At 34.4% G+C, this 15,631-nt stretch overlaps 1 protein-coding gene across 2 annotated transcripts in view; it reads left to right on the top strand.

Annotated features, from left to right (window-relative positions):
• TDRD3 (tudor domain containing 3) overlaps positions 1-15,631 on the top strand; it is a 226,341-nt gene that overhangs the window by 203,231 nt on the left and 7,479 nt on the right. For both annotated transcript variants that reach the window (XM_070799977.1, XM_070799976.1), the window contains one exon: positions 15,267-15,392. In XM_070799977.1, the coding sequence (XP_070656078.1) occupies positions 15,267-15,383 (117 nt within the window). In that variant the 3' untranslated portion in view covers positions 15,384-15,392. The remainder of the gene's footprint in view (positions 1-15,266; positions 15,393-15,631) is intronic.

The following is a 15,631-nucleotide window of genomic DNA, read 5'->3' as shown; positions in this document are numbered from 1 at the left end:
TTAAGTTGAACGAATTTTATAAAGGTAATTACAGTGAGCCCTCTGTATCCACAGGTTTCACCAACCGTGAATCAAAAATATTTGAAGAAAATTACAGAAAGTTCCTAAAAGCAAAACTTAACTTAGCTGCATGCAGGCAACTATTCACATAGCATTTATATTGTAATAGATAGTATAAGTACTCTAGAGATGATTTAAAATCTACAGAACGGTGTGGGTCAGTTTTATAAGGGGCTTAAGCACTCATAGATTTTTATATGGAGAAGCAATCCTGAATCAGTCCCCCATGGGTACTGAAGAACAGATGTACTGTGTTTGGTTAGCTGGTAGGATTTGTCTCAGTAGAAAAGATTGCTGGGTTCATTTTTTTCTACCAAATAGAAAATGAACACATTGCTAAGTGATCAGAGTCTCAGCCTCACTTTTATATTACATTGGTATTAATGCCAGTAATTGTAAAATCACTTTGTAAATGTAAAGTGCCACATAAAGTCTTATTTAGGCTTATGTTTTTTCAGTGTCTATAACTCACTAGGATAATACAATCAAATCGCTTGACGCAAACCAGTAAAAGAAAAGCTGTGTTGTGTGTGGCATTATAAAGAATAGAACTTTACACTTGTGAAGGAGTAATCAGAGCTAACTTTCAGTTCAGTTCAGTTGCTTAGTCATGTCCAACTCTTTGCAATCCCATGGATCCCAGGCTTCCCTGTCCATCACCAACTCCTGGAGCTTGCTCAGACTCATGTCCATCGAGTTGGTGATGCCATCCAACCATCTCATCCTCTGTCATCCCCTTCTCCTCCTGCCTTCAATTTTTCCTAGCTTCAGGGTCTTTTCTAATGAGTCAGTTCTTTGCAAAGTATTGGAGCTTTAGCTTCAGCATCAGTCCTTCAATGAATATTCAGGACTGATTTCCTTTAGGACTGTCCGGTTTGATCTCCTTGCAGTCCAAGGGAGTCTCAAGAGTCTTCTCCAACACCACAGTTCAAAAACATCAATTCTTCAGCACTCAGCTTTCCTTATGGTCCAAGTCTCACATTCATGCATGCCTACTGGAAAAACCACAGTTTTGACTATATACACCTTTATCAGCAAAGTAATGTCTCTGCTTTTTAATATGCTGTCTAGGTTGGTCATAGCTTTTCTTCCAAGGACCGAGCATCTTTTAATTTTGTGGCTGCAGTCACCATCTGCAGTGATTTTGGAGCCCAGAAAAATAAAGTCTGTCACTGTCTCCATTGTTTCCCCATCTATTTGCCATGAGGTGATGGGACTGGATGCCATGATCTTCGTTTTTTGAATGTCGAGTTTTAAGCCAGCTTTTTCACTCTCTTCTTTCACTTTCATCAAGAGACTCTTTAGTTCCTCTTGGCTTTCTGCCATAAGGGTGGTGTCATCTGCATGTCTCAGGTTATTGATATTTCTCCCTAACTTTATGGAGTTAACTTTAATGAACTAACTTTACTGAACACTTAGGTTGTACCCAGCATTATTCTAAGTTCTTTACTTAACACTGATTCATTTAAAGTATAGTATGCTTATCCATAGTGTAGCCATTAGAAGGTAATTCATTCTCTCATTGAGTCATTTATAGTAGGTAGTGCTCAGAGTAGATAGCATTGTAGATAATTTATGTTTTACAGTAAGACCTATAGTACCTAAACAATGTATATTCATTTTGTTTTATTAATTTCATGATGTATTTAAAATGTAATTGAGACTTGATTTTGATCTATTTATATAAGCCTTTAAAAGTTTAACACAATCTCTCCTTTGTCCTGTGCATCCACTGGGATATGTGGAAAGAGCATGGATTTTAGAGTACAGCATAACTTGGGCAAGATACATAATCTTTTGATTGTCATAAAGAACAGAGTAGCTGCTTAATAAACATTTTGTTTATTGATCGAATGATTGAAATGCCTGACATATAGGTTCTTAATTACTGTTGGTTCCATTTCTCTCATTTTTCTTCAAGAATTTGGAACTAGCAGCCTCCCTTATTGTTCACATCCTCAAAGTGATGAATTACTGACTGCAGCAGCAATTACTTACTGACTGGAACAATATCAGGAGTTGGATATCTGTCCCAAATTATTACTCTTGAAAGCAAACTCAGACTGCTTCTTTGTATCATCTTTTTCTTCAAATTAATTTTTTTCCTTTTATGTTTTCTGTTAAAATTTTCTGTTTGAATATTAGTAGTAAAATGAACTTTTGTCTTAAGAATCTTACAATATAGCCCTAACATAAAAATCCACAAGCCTTTTAAAGTAAACTAGTTTTTCTTATAAAGTATAAGAACTGCAATCCTTTAAGCCGGTAGTGTTGACTGCAAAGTTATAAAAATTTCCATCATTTTCTTTCACACTTTTGCAATCCGGTGGTTTGTAACTGCCTTCATAAATTGGCGACTTCTGTCCCAGCTCTGACACAGAGCTTTTCAGCCTGTCCTGCCGTCAGTGTACTTGCCGCTTGACATTGACAAGATTCTTATCAAAACTGGGGTTTTGCATAAATTAGTGTTTAACCCTGGACAGGTTTTTCCTCCTCATTTTGGTGCAGCTTTTAAGAGACCATCTTGCTCTTATCCATAGATGATGAAAGTGAAATTTGACTATTATATCATACATTTTGTAGGAGTACCATAAACTTTTTACTAGTCTTACTGATTTTTCATTAAGCCTTAACTAGTAATCCTCAGTTTTACCAATTCTTGTACAATATATTAATAGATATCATCACTGATACCCTACTATTCTTTCCTTCTCATCCAGAGGATCTATTTTCCTTACTTTTTTACTTTAATAAGCAGCTTACGTTGTATGTGGGGAAGAAAGTGAGAGAAAGGGGAAGGAGTTTCAAGTTGGCTAAAGGAGTAAACTTTAAATAATCTTATGAATTTAGAATTTTTTTAAAATTATTTTAAATTTAGAATTTTTTTGGTTGTTTTACCTTTATACTTTACAGAGGTACATACTAAGCTTTGTGGGTAATTTGTGTTTTACAGGAAGAACTGAAGTACCTAAGTGATACTACATCAATTTTGTTTTATTTTATGATATATTTAAAATGTAAATACGATGGAAAACACTTGATTTGATCTGTTTGTATCAGCACTTGATTTTGATCTATTTCTTGGTATTTATGCAAAAAGATCTTTTGACTCTGTAATATGGAGACTTTATACCTTCCTAATTTGTTCTTACCATCATTGTTTCAGCCATGGTTGAATGGAGAAGGAGAAACAACTTCATTCTTGAACTATAGGTATATTTGCATATTTGGTAGGAAAAAACATTTATTATGCTTTTAATTTGGGCCTGATAATGAACAGATTACTCTCCAAGAGTATACTATCAGTTCCCCTGGCCTCTGTTGAACATTTCAGATGTTTCGGGTGTGAAATTACATGTGACTAGAAACATGGCTTCTAAATTTCAGTAAACCTAGAAATAGTATTATTATAGCAAAATAGGGCTTCCCTGGGGGCTCAGACGGTAAAGAATCCACCTGCAATGCAGGAGACTAGGGTTTGATCCCTGGGTCAGAAAGATCCCCTGGAGAAGGGAATGGCTACCCACTCCAATATTCTTGCCTGGAGAATTCCATGGACAGAGGAGCCTAGTGAGCTACAATCATGGTGTCTCAAAGAGTCAGACACGACTGAGCAACTAACACTTTTCACTTTCATAATATGTTTAGTAGCCTTAATTAAATCAGGTGATATATACTGTCTAATTTTTCTTTACCTAAGTTGATGGAAATGTTTGTCACCTTATTATTATTGGAAAATATTTTTGTGATGCCTTTTTCTTTCTTCAGCAATCAAAATGATTGTTCATTCAAAATGATTGAGAAGAGAAGCTAAACTTGGACAGAGAACGATTTCTTTTTTTTTCCTCTTTTTTTAAAAAGCTGACTCTCATTTACCTAACATTGTGAAATCTCAACATGAGGGGAAAAAGCTCACAAATTCAAGCACACTAAAAGTAATTTATACTTAGTTATAGCAAGGTTATTATGTTTTATCTTTACCAACTTAATGAAATAAATTAGAATGAATGATAAGAGAATGTGAAGATTGAAGTCCCTTCTATATGAAACCTGCATATAATTGGAAGTATACACTAGGTACCATATATAAGCCTAGACTTTTGTTAGCTGATTTAATAACTACAGGGACCCTATGATATAATTATTAGTATTCCCATTTTACACACATGAAAAACTACAAATCCAAGTTCAGAGCTATTAAGAAACTTGCCTGAAATCTTTGGGCTGGTTGACTAATGTTTTACACTTTACCTGTAAAAGGAGATAAATTATACCAACCTACTTGAAGGTTTTTTTTTTAATTTTATTTTATTATTTAACTTTACAATATTGTATTGGTTTTGCCGTACATCAACATGAATCTGCCATAGGTATACACGTGCTCCCCATCCTGAACCCTCCTCCCTCCCCGTACCATCCCTCTGAGTTGTCCCAGGGCACCAGCCCCAAACATCCAGTATTGTGCATCGAACCTGGACTGGTGGCTCGTTTCATATATGATATTATACATGTTTCAATGCCATTCTCCCAAATCATCCCACCCTCTCCCTCTCCCACAGAGTCCAAAAGACTGTTCTATACATCAGTGTCTCTTTTACTTGAAGGTTTTTGTATAATGTATATAAAAATTTATCATAACAGTGTTTGTACTCAATATGTGATATACCATTTTGATAAAGTATCTTCCAGTCATTTAGTTCATTCAGTCTTAATTCTCACAAATTTAGAAAATTTTAAATTGTGAAGCAAAGATGTATATGTAAGATGTATCAGCTAGTATCTCTCAAGGGGCTAGAAAATATTTTACAAAGGGTATTAATAGAAAAAAACCCAACCTATTCCTTTAATCTAACAGTTCTATTCCTAAAAGAGCTTAATCTTGTAATGTGACTCTCTTTTTAGCTTCTAAACTTCACTGGAATCTAGTTTCAGGATTAAAATGTATTTTAGCCACCCACGTACGTTTTAGGTGGTAGTCCTCCAGTTTCCACTATGTAAAGGAAAAAAAAAACCACTGACAAATTACCAAGGTAACTTTTCAGAGAAACGGATTTAATATTATATAGTTATTCAGAACACACCAGTGATAACACTGGGTCAAAGTAGTATTTTTCAGTAGTGCATAGACTTCAGTTGCAGTCAAATTTAAAGAAAACAATTCTCTTCAAATATATAACGAAATAGACCTGGGAATGGGTTGTAGACATTTTGCTTGATGACAAATACAGAATGAGCAAACAGTAATCAAGTAGCTGCGAAACACATTGAAGCAGGGTCAGATTGCACTAATGATTTTCTGGAGTTAGCTCTTCATGGGAAATAGTATTATGTTCCAAGCAGACCTTACTTGCAATATTATTCTGAATACTAGGTTATATAGAATAGTAAATATTAAAATGTGTAAAGTAAAAGATGATCAAGATGATGGGAGATTCAGGAAATAATGGTATTTGACAAATAATTCCAGGAAATTAGTCTTTTGATTTTAGAAAATAGAAGACTAAAGAAAGGTATAGTACGTGTTTTAAAATAATTTAAAATCTTTCATGCAGCGAAGGAAATAGACTTAACTAGAAAGCCCAGGTAGTTTATACTTTGTAGAGAATGAAACAGGCTGCCTGAGAATGCCTGAGCGTCCTTCTCCAGCTGTTTGAAGGAGACAGGACCATCACACCATCTGCATGTGATGTGAGGGGATGAGTTTTATACCTCAAAGATGAGATCATTGACTCCTGGGGCACCTCACAAGGCTAAAGCTATGGGTTTTATTAACTAGCCTGATAACTGGTAAGGACTCTTAAGCATCTGTTATCATTATGTTCACCGAAGAAAAGTAATTTTAGTTCATTATGTAAATATTGTTAATATGGGTTGCTGGGTATATATGGGATTTAAATGTAAAAATGATGTTTGTTACTTTGTAATCTTACAGATGAGTACTGTAAGTTTCAAATTTTTATTCTTTTCCTGGTTATGTTCCTTAACTTTCACTGAGGGGGTGAAAACATTGGCAAATGATTTTATTTCTATACTATTAGGTATTGCAACTTTTTTCTTACATAAAGCATGTCAAGTAATCTTCTTTTCCTATTCCAACACTCAGTATTTTTTAATGGCAAAGATCTGGCCTGCATTTTATCAATTTGACATGGAGATTTTTTTTTTTCCCCTATTTCTGTTTCTTTATTCTGTATTACAGGTCATTGAAGCATACCATAACTTTTTGAAAGTAGTCAGTTACATAGTTATGGTATGCTATGTAAAGTCAGTTACATAAAATGTATTGGGCTGACTGCTGTGGAATAAAAAGGAGTCCGGCATTATGATGTGGTAATTATGGGCTTCTGTGGTGGTTCAGATGACAAAGAATATGCCTGCAATCCAGGAGACCCAGGTTCGATCCCTGGATTGGGATGATCTCCTGGAGAAGGGCATGGCAATCCACTCCAGTATTTTTACCTGGCGAACTCCATGGACAGAGGACCCTGGAAGGCTACAGTCCATGGGGTGGCAAAGAGTTGGACATGACTGAGCGACTGACACTTTCAATTAATTACTTTTAGAAAAAGAATTAGTTAATCCATTCTTAAAGTATGTTATATTAGCTACCAGTTTAAGATGTAAAAATGATAAATTCTGAGGGACTGAAATGATTAACCATTTGTGATTAGTGCTCATAAGTTTTAACTATAAAATATTCTAAAACATATTTGCTCAATTAGCATATTTGGAAAGCACTTACTTTTGCAAGAATAATTTATAGGCATTGTCTTGAAAACATACCACCAGGAATAGATAGCCATTTTTCATTATTAATCATCATTACTATACTTCTACTTTTTAAATAGTGTTCTAACTGGTTTCTTTTTATGGCATTTGATAAAATTTTAAGGATATGGTATTGATATTTAAGGCAAGATGTTCAAAGAAGTTAATCATGTTAGTTTATTTCTAGCTTTTTTTCAAGCACTCATATTTTATGTGAATAGTGTCTTTAACTTTTGACTGATCATTTTTAGCAATGTGTCTTTGCTAATCTCCTCCTTCTCTTTGTTCTATTTGCCCTTTTTATCTATAATTAAGAAAGAAAACGACCTCTTCCTAAAAGAAAAAAAACAGAGTTAACAGTGGAACGATTTATACTGTGAAAACACTAGTTTTTGTGTATAGATATTTTGTAAATTTCTGAAGAAATGAAAGGTAGGCAGGTGACAGGAGTCTCCTTGCATTGGCTCTTTCATTTTCTACAGTGGCTTCACTTTCCTTATCTGACCAAAGCAATTTTAGAAATACTGTTACAAAAAACTTTCTGACTTTTAGCAAAATATGTGTCTTGATTGTTTAATTGAAGTGGGCATGTATATATAATTGTCAAAGAATTACTAAATTCCAAATAATAGATAACATAGATGGTTTACTTGCTAAACACTTCATAGGTATTATATCATGTAATTCTCCTTGTAAACCTGTGAGTTGATTATTGTTGTCTATATGAGAAAACTGAGATATAGAGAAGTAGAGTAATATATCTGGTAGAGTCTAAACTCAGATCTGAACTAATAGACTGAGGTCTTAAATACCAGTGCCATGTTAAAGTATCTCTTACGGAAATCTGGGTCAATTGGCATCTTTTGAAGCAGAAATACGCTTCCTACCCTGACTTCTGGACAAGGTTTTGGAGTCTATTTAATCTTAGCTTTAAAGAGGAAATGAGTTGGAGAGAGGTATACATTTATACAAATCATATATTCATTCTTTGGATTTCACTATAGCATTGTAACAAAAATGCTGGCCATTAAGTGATGTTTATACTAGCCTCAGGGCAGAAGCCATCTATTTATTTTAAATTAATCTTAAGCTAGCTATTAGAAAAAAATAAGCAAAACTACATGAAAGCAGTGTAAAACAAACACTGTGATGCCATGGCAAGAGCTTAGCAGCAGACAGCCCAGGGATCTTACTGAAGCACAGCCACTTACGTAACTTTGGGTAAATTACTTCTAAGCCTTAGGTTTTTCATCTGTAGAGAGATTGTTGTTGTTCAGTTGCTAAGTCGTGTTTGACTGTGAACCCCATGGACTGCAGCATGCCAGGCTTCCATGTCCTTCACCATCTCCTGAAGTTTGCTCAAACTCATGTCCACTGAATTGTTGATGTCATCCAGCCACCTCATCCTGTGTTGTCCCCTTCTCCTCCCGCCTTCAATCTTTCCCAGCATCAGGGTCTTTTCCAATGAGTTAGCTCTTTGCATCAGGTGGCCAAAGTATTGGAGCTTCAGATGGGATTAAGTATTTCAAAGCATTGTTGCAAGGATTAAATGAGATAAAATGCCAGACATATAGAACAATCATTCATTCCCCTTTTTCTATTCCAAATTTTAAATAAAATTGGATGTATTTTTGAATGGAAGAATATCTATATTTCTGTATCAAACTTAAAGTTTTCTAAGGATAACATGTTTCCTCCTCTCTTAGTTTTAATATGGATGCAGCCTTTTGATATTGAGTTGCATTTTCTTGAGTGTGTAAGCAGCCAAAAATAGCTTGTCTACTTTGTATTAAAAGGTAGAAGATCTTAATAATGTTAGAAGAAAATCAGTGGTGATTAGTATTACATTTGTTGCATGCATGTATGCACAATCATGTCCAACACTTTGTGACCCCACGGACTGTAGCCCGCCAAGCTCCTCTGTCCATAGAATTCTCTAGGCAAATATACTGGAGTGGGGTGCCGTTTTTCCTCCAGAGGATCTTTCTACTATCATTTAAACATCCAGTTTTCTTCCATGTTGAAATTTAAATGTCTTATTTAGGTAGTACTTTAATTGGCAGAATATAGAAGAAAACCCTTCAGCTAAAGAATCAGATGATTTCCTAATATCTAATAGAATCCTCAGTAATTCTTACATAATTCTTATGTATCTTTAGAGAATATACTCTTCTAAAAAGAGAATGTCAGAACATAGTGAAAGTTATCCTGAAATTCTACATGATATAGGAATGAAAACATTATATTATGTCAGCCATGTATCTAAGACCAGTTGGTTAGTAACTAGACTTTGAATCAGAGTTTGGGTTTTGTTTGAATGAGTGTGTTTTTTTTTTTTCCTGCCATGAAATGTTTGGTTAAAATAAATTCTTATTGGACATGGTATATTAAAGAGGTGATCTTAGAACTGCTCTGAGGGAAAGAGAGATTTATGATTCTGCATTATACTTTATTCTAAAATGTTTTATTTCATTCAAAGTTTCAAAAACAAATAAATTAGTTTATTATAAAATTTGCTTATTTTGCTTTTATACAATGAAGACTGAGATTTTTTTTTTTTCCATTTAGGTATAGAAGGTGAATTTTTATTGTCAGTTGAGAAATTTAATTCATGGAAGTTTAGAGTTTCCCTGTGATAACATCCAAAGGACTCTGAAGTGAATCAGAGACTGATGTTCCCCTTCCTTTTCTTTCACTAGCTCATTTTCTTATATTAATCAAGTCGTTCAACCTAGTTGGTTCCTAGTATACAGCCGAAGGTGAGGTTGGGTTTTTAGTTTCTGTGCTTTTTTTGTGTTTTACAGAACTTGGAAGGACTAAAGAAGAGAAAGCCAGGGAGATACTGCTCGCATACACGTTTTAAAAGACCTACTGTAACCTGATCCATCCATTTTTTTTGGAATTCATGTGAAATTTCACTTGACAGTAGAGTGCCCTATTTACCCCAGAAATGATGATGGTGAAAAATGGCAGTTTTTAAAATTTAAATCAGCTCAACTAGGTTATCCCCAAACCCTCTTCCATTTCTGACATTGGCTATTTGTGTTTCTTGCCCTCATTGCCAGCATAGTCTTAAGGGCAGACAGGACTATAAATCAGAAGACCTACATTTTAACTCAGTTTATCATGCTAATTATTTGAGCAAATAATAGCTTCTTAGTTATTTGGACTAACTGTCCTTTACATAAACTATCTGTTTTGTAGTCTGTGGTTCCATACTGCTACAGACCCAGTTTATTTTGTGCTAGAGTTGTAAATATTGAATTGGAATATATTTTTTAAACAAGGATAATTGGTAAACTAAGGGTCATTCTTAATGATGATATATGGCCTCTGTAGGCAAAACTGTTACCTATAATCTTCAATCACTATTCAATTTTAAGTTACTCTAATAGAATATTAATATAATTGTCTAAAATAGATTACTTAAAATAGTTTAAGTTCTACTTTTGGAATCCATTATGTGATTTTTTGTTTTTGTTTTTGAATGGAGCAGAAGTACTTTATTTTAAATACTAGGACTAAAAAGTAAAATCAAAGGTCAAAATTTTCCAGTGGAAACCAAAAGGAAATGTTATGAATACCCAAGGTATAATCAAAATTAAATACAACCTTGAGCCAATTCAGAAAGCTCAGTAATCTTCAAAGTGATTTTCATACATTAATTAATCCTCATGGCATCCCAAGGATGAAAGAAATTTAATTCTCATATTCTAGTTACTGATAACCACAGGAAGAGTCTGAATGGATTGAGATGAGCCATTTTAATAAGGCAGGTCGACAAATGTTTCATCAAATATTAAGGATCTACCACATAAGCTATATATGAGGCACAAAGTATCCCACTAAGGTGGCCTACTTTAAAGCCCTTTTTTTTTTTTCTTTTTAAAGACTTTATTTTTTAGAGGAGTTTTAGACTCCCAACAAAACTGTGAGAAGGTATGGGATTTGCCATATACTCTTCATCTCCACACGTGCATAGCCTTTCCCAGTTATCAACATCCCCCACTAGAGGAGTACATTTGGTACACCTGATAGACCTACATTAACCCAGTAGTTTCCACAGTCCTTAGTTTACATTAGGATTCACTCATGGTGTACACTGTATGGGTTTGCACAAATGTATAGTGACTTGTATCTACCATCACATTATCATGAAGAGTAGTTTCAATGCCCTGAAAACCTGTGCTCTGTGTATTCATCCCTCCATCCCCACAACCCTTGGCAACCAGTGATCTTTTTACTGTCTCTTTTAATTTTGCCTTTATTATGTGATGTTTTGGGAAAGCAGGTTTGTCTTTAAAATTGCTGTTTACTTAGGTATTTTATTAAAATTAGTTTCTATTTGTAAAACCTAACTACACAAGCTAACTAGACAGGTAAAGGTAGTCTAGAAATTCATAAAGTAGTTCATATATAAATCACTCAAGGAGACATGTACTTATTAATATTTCAGTTCAAAAGACAAAACCAAATGTCTATATATTTTTAAAATAAATTTCTTATTAAAGAAAAAAATATTTCAGTTTTCAACAGGATTATTTTTGAGGCTACTTGGTATATATTTCATAAGCTGACTTGTGTTTTTGTGAGTGCTGTGCAAATTGTTAAAATGAACAGACTAGAAAAAAAATTTTTTTTAATTACACACAAAATAGCTATTAGACATGACTATTAGTAAGTTTTTTGTGTGAAGAGAATTGCTGTCCCTGTTCCCTACCCCCAGCATTAATCAAGAATCATTTTCTCCTAATAAAGTCATGGCTATGTGAAAATGCTGAAGAAATGGTAATCTAAGATAAGGCAATTCAGTAAGTTAATATGAACCTGTTGCTGAAGCAAAAGAAAACAAAGTATTGTCAGCAAATAGAGCTCTCATAAAAGCAGCTTTTAGGCATTAGAGACAGAGGCAGAAGAAATATCAAAAAGAAAAAGGGAAAGGGTGGCAAACCCAAACTTCCTGAATTTCACAGTTATTTTCCAGGCTACCCTGGCACTTAGGAGTAGGAAGTTTCCTCCTCTTTTGCCTAGCCCAGGGTTTCTCAACTGTTGATGTTAGAACTGGTTGATTCTTTGTTGCGTGGGCTGTCCTGTGCATTACAGGCTATTTAGAATAGCCTCTACCTATTAGACCTAGTAACAACTCCCCCAACCCTGCTCCTTCAGCTTGTAACAACCAAAAATGTCTAGACCCTCTAACTGCCAGTAGCACTCAGATAGAGCAACCAAAAATGTTTCTAGACATTGGCTTCCCACCCACACTCCCCCTGGTGGAGCAGGGAAATCCCTGCCAGTCCAGAACTGAGAGTCCAGGACCACCCCCTTCTGCAGAATACTGGTTTATATGCCTAGCTGCACAGACCTTAACTCGTGGAGCAAAGAACTTCACCTGTATTTACTTGTGTTTCACATCTCCTATTGAAGTATGTTCCAGGTTCCAAGTAACTGATTTATAGTGAGCTTTTCTAACCCAGCTCATTTATAAATGAGGAAATAATGTATTTGTCTATATTCTCATTCGAGATGTAGTTTGTGCTAGTAAAAGTCTAAAAATGATACGCAGGAAGGATGTAGTTGTGACCTGTCAAGCATGTTTTAAGGTGAGGTTGTGCATCTCCTTTTTGCATTGGTGCTCTCTTTTTTTCCTTTCAGAATATCAGTTCATTCATGTTGATGTCACAATGACTATTGCATTATGTATCTTTTCATTAAAAGGAGTAATGTTTAGCAGTTTAAATATTGGCATAAGAAGAGGGTACATTTTGAATATTAAGTATTTTAAAACAGGTAAATCTGATAGCATGGCTCAGGTGAGCAAAAATGTGAGTCCCAATAAAATGGCTCTAAATCTCAAAAGCTTCAGTGAAGATGGCCTGGGTCAGTTCTATTTTTATGAAAATTGTTTCCAGTCTTTTAAAGAGCCTTGTCTGGGTCAGAAATAAAATGGTCCTGGTCTGGACTCTTCCTCTAGTGAGCTCTGTGACTTGGCAGAATCACCTCTCTGGGTTTAGAGATTTTCATGTCTGTCAAGTCCAGGGGGACAGAACAGATGGCTTTCCAGGAATGTACCAGCTCAAAATAGTGTCAGATATTTTTTCAAATAGTCATGAACTATGAAATTAATTTTTTATTTTTAGTTTTAAAGCTGTTACAGACTAGTGAAACTAAAATAAAAGGAGATAAAGTTATAAATTTCATCCAAAGAAACTGATTTATTAAATTGGTCTGTGCATTGTATGGAAAGAGTTGCTCATTAAATGCTAAAAATTACTAGGTCTAGACTATATGAAGTGATTTTTGTGGGTAACCAGGTTTTCCCCAACTACTCTGTGGGAGGAATATTTAAAAGTTAAAAAAGCAAGATTGTGCCTTTGATGAAAACTGAGAACCAAGCTATCAGAATCTATTTTAGTTTTTGCTTCCTTTTTGTATGATTGTGAAGACATCAAATAATATGAAAGAAATCCCATGATTGGTCATCTCTATAAAATAATTTAATTGGCTCTGGCTAGTATAGTCTGAGAATCTTTTAAACGATAGAGACAGTTTTTCAAATAGCAATGCCATATTTATTATATAAATCTGGCTCACTCAGCAAATGTAGTGTCCTACCTTTAACACTGTATTTTACTGATAAACGATATAAATTTTTAGACCTAACCAATTCTACAGTTCTGGATGTGGAGAATGATAATATTCTATTCTAATCCCTGAAACAATTATTTCACCTTCTACAGCAGCAAATATATTTTCATCTTTCTCATAATATGCAGAGAGCTTCATATATCATGTCATAACAATAAATAGTTTCTTTTCAAATTTAGCTATAATATTTGAAAATAATCATTCAGAGCAGCAACCATATTGATAAAAAATAATTCTCTCCTGAACACTTTAATTTTCCTTACTGTATTTTAATTGCTTTACTAAATTATAAATGTTTAATGCTTCTAGCCATTTTGAGGTTAATTATTAATGAAAGGGACATAGAGGATGGAAAACTAATCTGGAAGTTTGTCTGTAAAATGTTGTTATTGTGTTAGTTTTGCCAGATATATTGTCAGATTTCTTTATTCTCTTATTTAGGTGATGATAGCACCTTAAGAGTGATGATTAATTTTTGGCTCTTGGTTTATTTCTTTTACATGCAGACTAAGACTTAAAGTAGCAGTATCTAAATCAAAACTCAGATTTACCTTTGAAATATTAGGGCAAAGTCACAAAGCTTTCCAGGACTTCAGTGTCCTATATATAAAATGGAAAAATGTTTCTTAAGAATACTGTGGAGAATGCCTATTAATGAGGGATTTGTTCATGCCAAATATTAAATATCATTTCTAAATAATAGGATTTGGTCAGATTATCTTAGCATCTTTCTACTTGCATCAAGTAAAATTGCAATAGTTTGATCTGTAAAAATTAAAGAGTAGAACTCAGTCTTTCATGTAACTCCATTTAGTGTTAGGGTAAAAGGAAAGCTATCCTTGGGGATGGAAAATTCAGTGATAAAGTAAGGAGGAGGAGGAAGTAATAGCATACATTTCCTAAATCATGCAAATTATTGTGCTCAGATAATTCAGAGAGCCAATTTTTTTGTCTCTCTCCAAAAGGAACGTACTTCATAGCTGCATTAATTTAAAACACTAAAATAACAGGGTGGCAGCACTCAGTAAGAAACCAGTGTGACTTTTGGCTACATTTCTGTTGCTGCTAAGTCCTTTTCAAATATTGTAATTAATTATACTCTTTCTGCTATTTATTTTGCTTATCCTAATTTATCCATGCTATTCCTTGAACTGCTGGTTCTATACCCTTAGTAAGAAAGAAGATGAGAAGAAAATAGTTTGTGTCTTATTGTGGAGATTGCTATTTCTTGCATGACACTTTCTTTATATATAAATTATATTTCTCTCTTCATTCCGATCCATTATTTTTTCCTATCTCTAGATATAAGGTTCTTAATGATGTTGGACCTTTCATCAGATGAGGACTAAAACAGCTGGTGAATGTTCTGTGGCTCCTCAATCCCTTTTCCATATCTTGCCAAAACCCCCTTCCATGATAAATGCCCAGAAGCCCAAATATTCAATTAAAATTATATTATAATGTTGCTTTTCTATGTTTGCACTACATCATGTCATGTCACTTGAGGAGATAACCATAATATTATGTGGAAATATTTTCCTTTTCTAGATTAAATTTGATTCTGATGTTACCACTATAAATTTCATTCTTCTATTAACAACAACCAAAAGTTTTTACAGTGTCCTTGACTTCTTTTTCCTCTTTTTCCCTACTGCCCTCTATTATAAAAGTTGACAAATGTACATCCCAGGGCAGCTTAATAGGGTGTAGCAAAATGGAGACCGTAAAATGTATTTAATGTAGGAAACGTGGAACTGTTTTGAACATATTAAATCACTACTCTTTGCAAACAGGAGGAAGAAGGCACCTATGACCAAACTCTTGAGTTCCGTAGAGGAGGTGACGGCCAGCCAAGACGATCCACTCGACCAACTCAGCAGTTCTACCAGCCTCCCCGGGCTCGGAACTAATGCAACAAGGTACATTTACATCGTGAGAAGCTGTCCACGTACAGAAAGATGCTACTCGTGTTAAATATATAAGCACAGTTTTAATATTTCATGATAACATACAGGCATACTTCATTTTATTGTGCTTCTCCTGATTACACTTCACAGATATTTGCATTTTCTACAAATTGGAAGTTTCTGGCAACACAGTGTCAGGGAAGTCTTGTCAGTGCCATTTTTTCTAACAGCGTTTGCTCCCTTTCTTTCTG

The sequence above is a fragment of the Bos indicus genome, chromosome 12 (assembly GCF_029378745.1).
Source record: "Bos indicus isolate NIAB-ARS_2022 breed Sahiwal x Tharparkar chromosome 12, NIAB-ARS_B.indTharparkar_mat_pri_1.0, whole genome shotgun sequence".
Lineage (NCBI taxonomy): Eukaryota > Metazoa > Chordata > Mammalia > Artiodactyla > Bovidae > Bos > Bos indicus.
The sequence above is the reverse complement of the archived record's forward strand: the minus strand, read 5'-3'. Positions and strand labels throughout refer to the sequence as shown.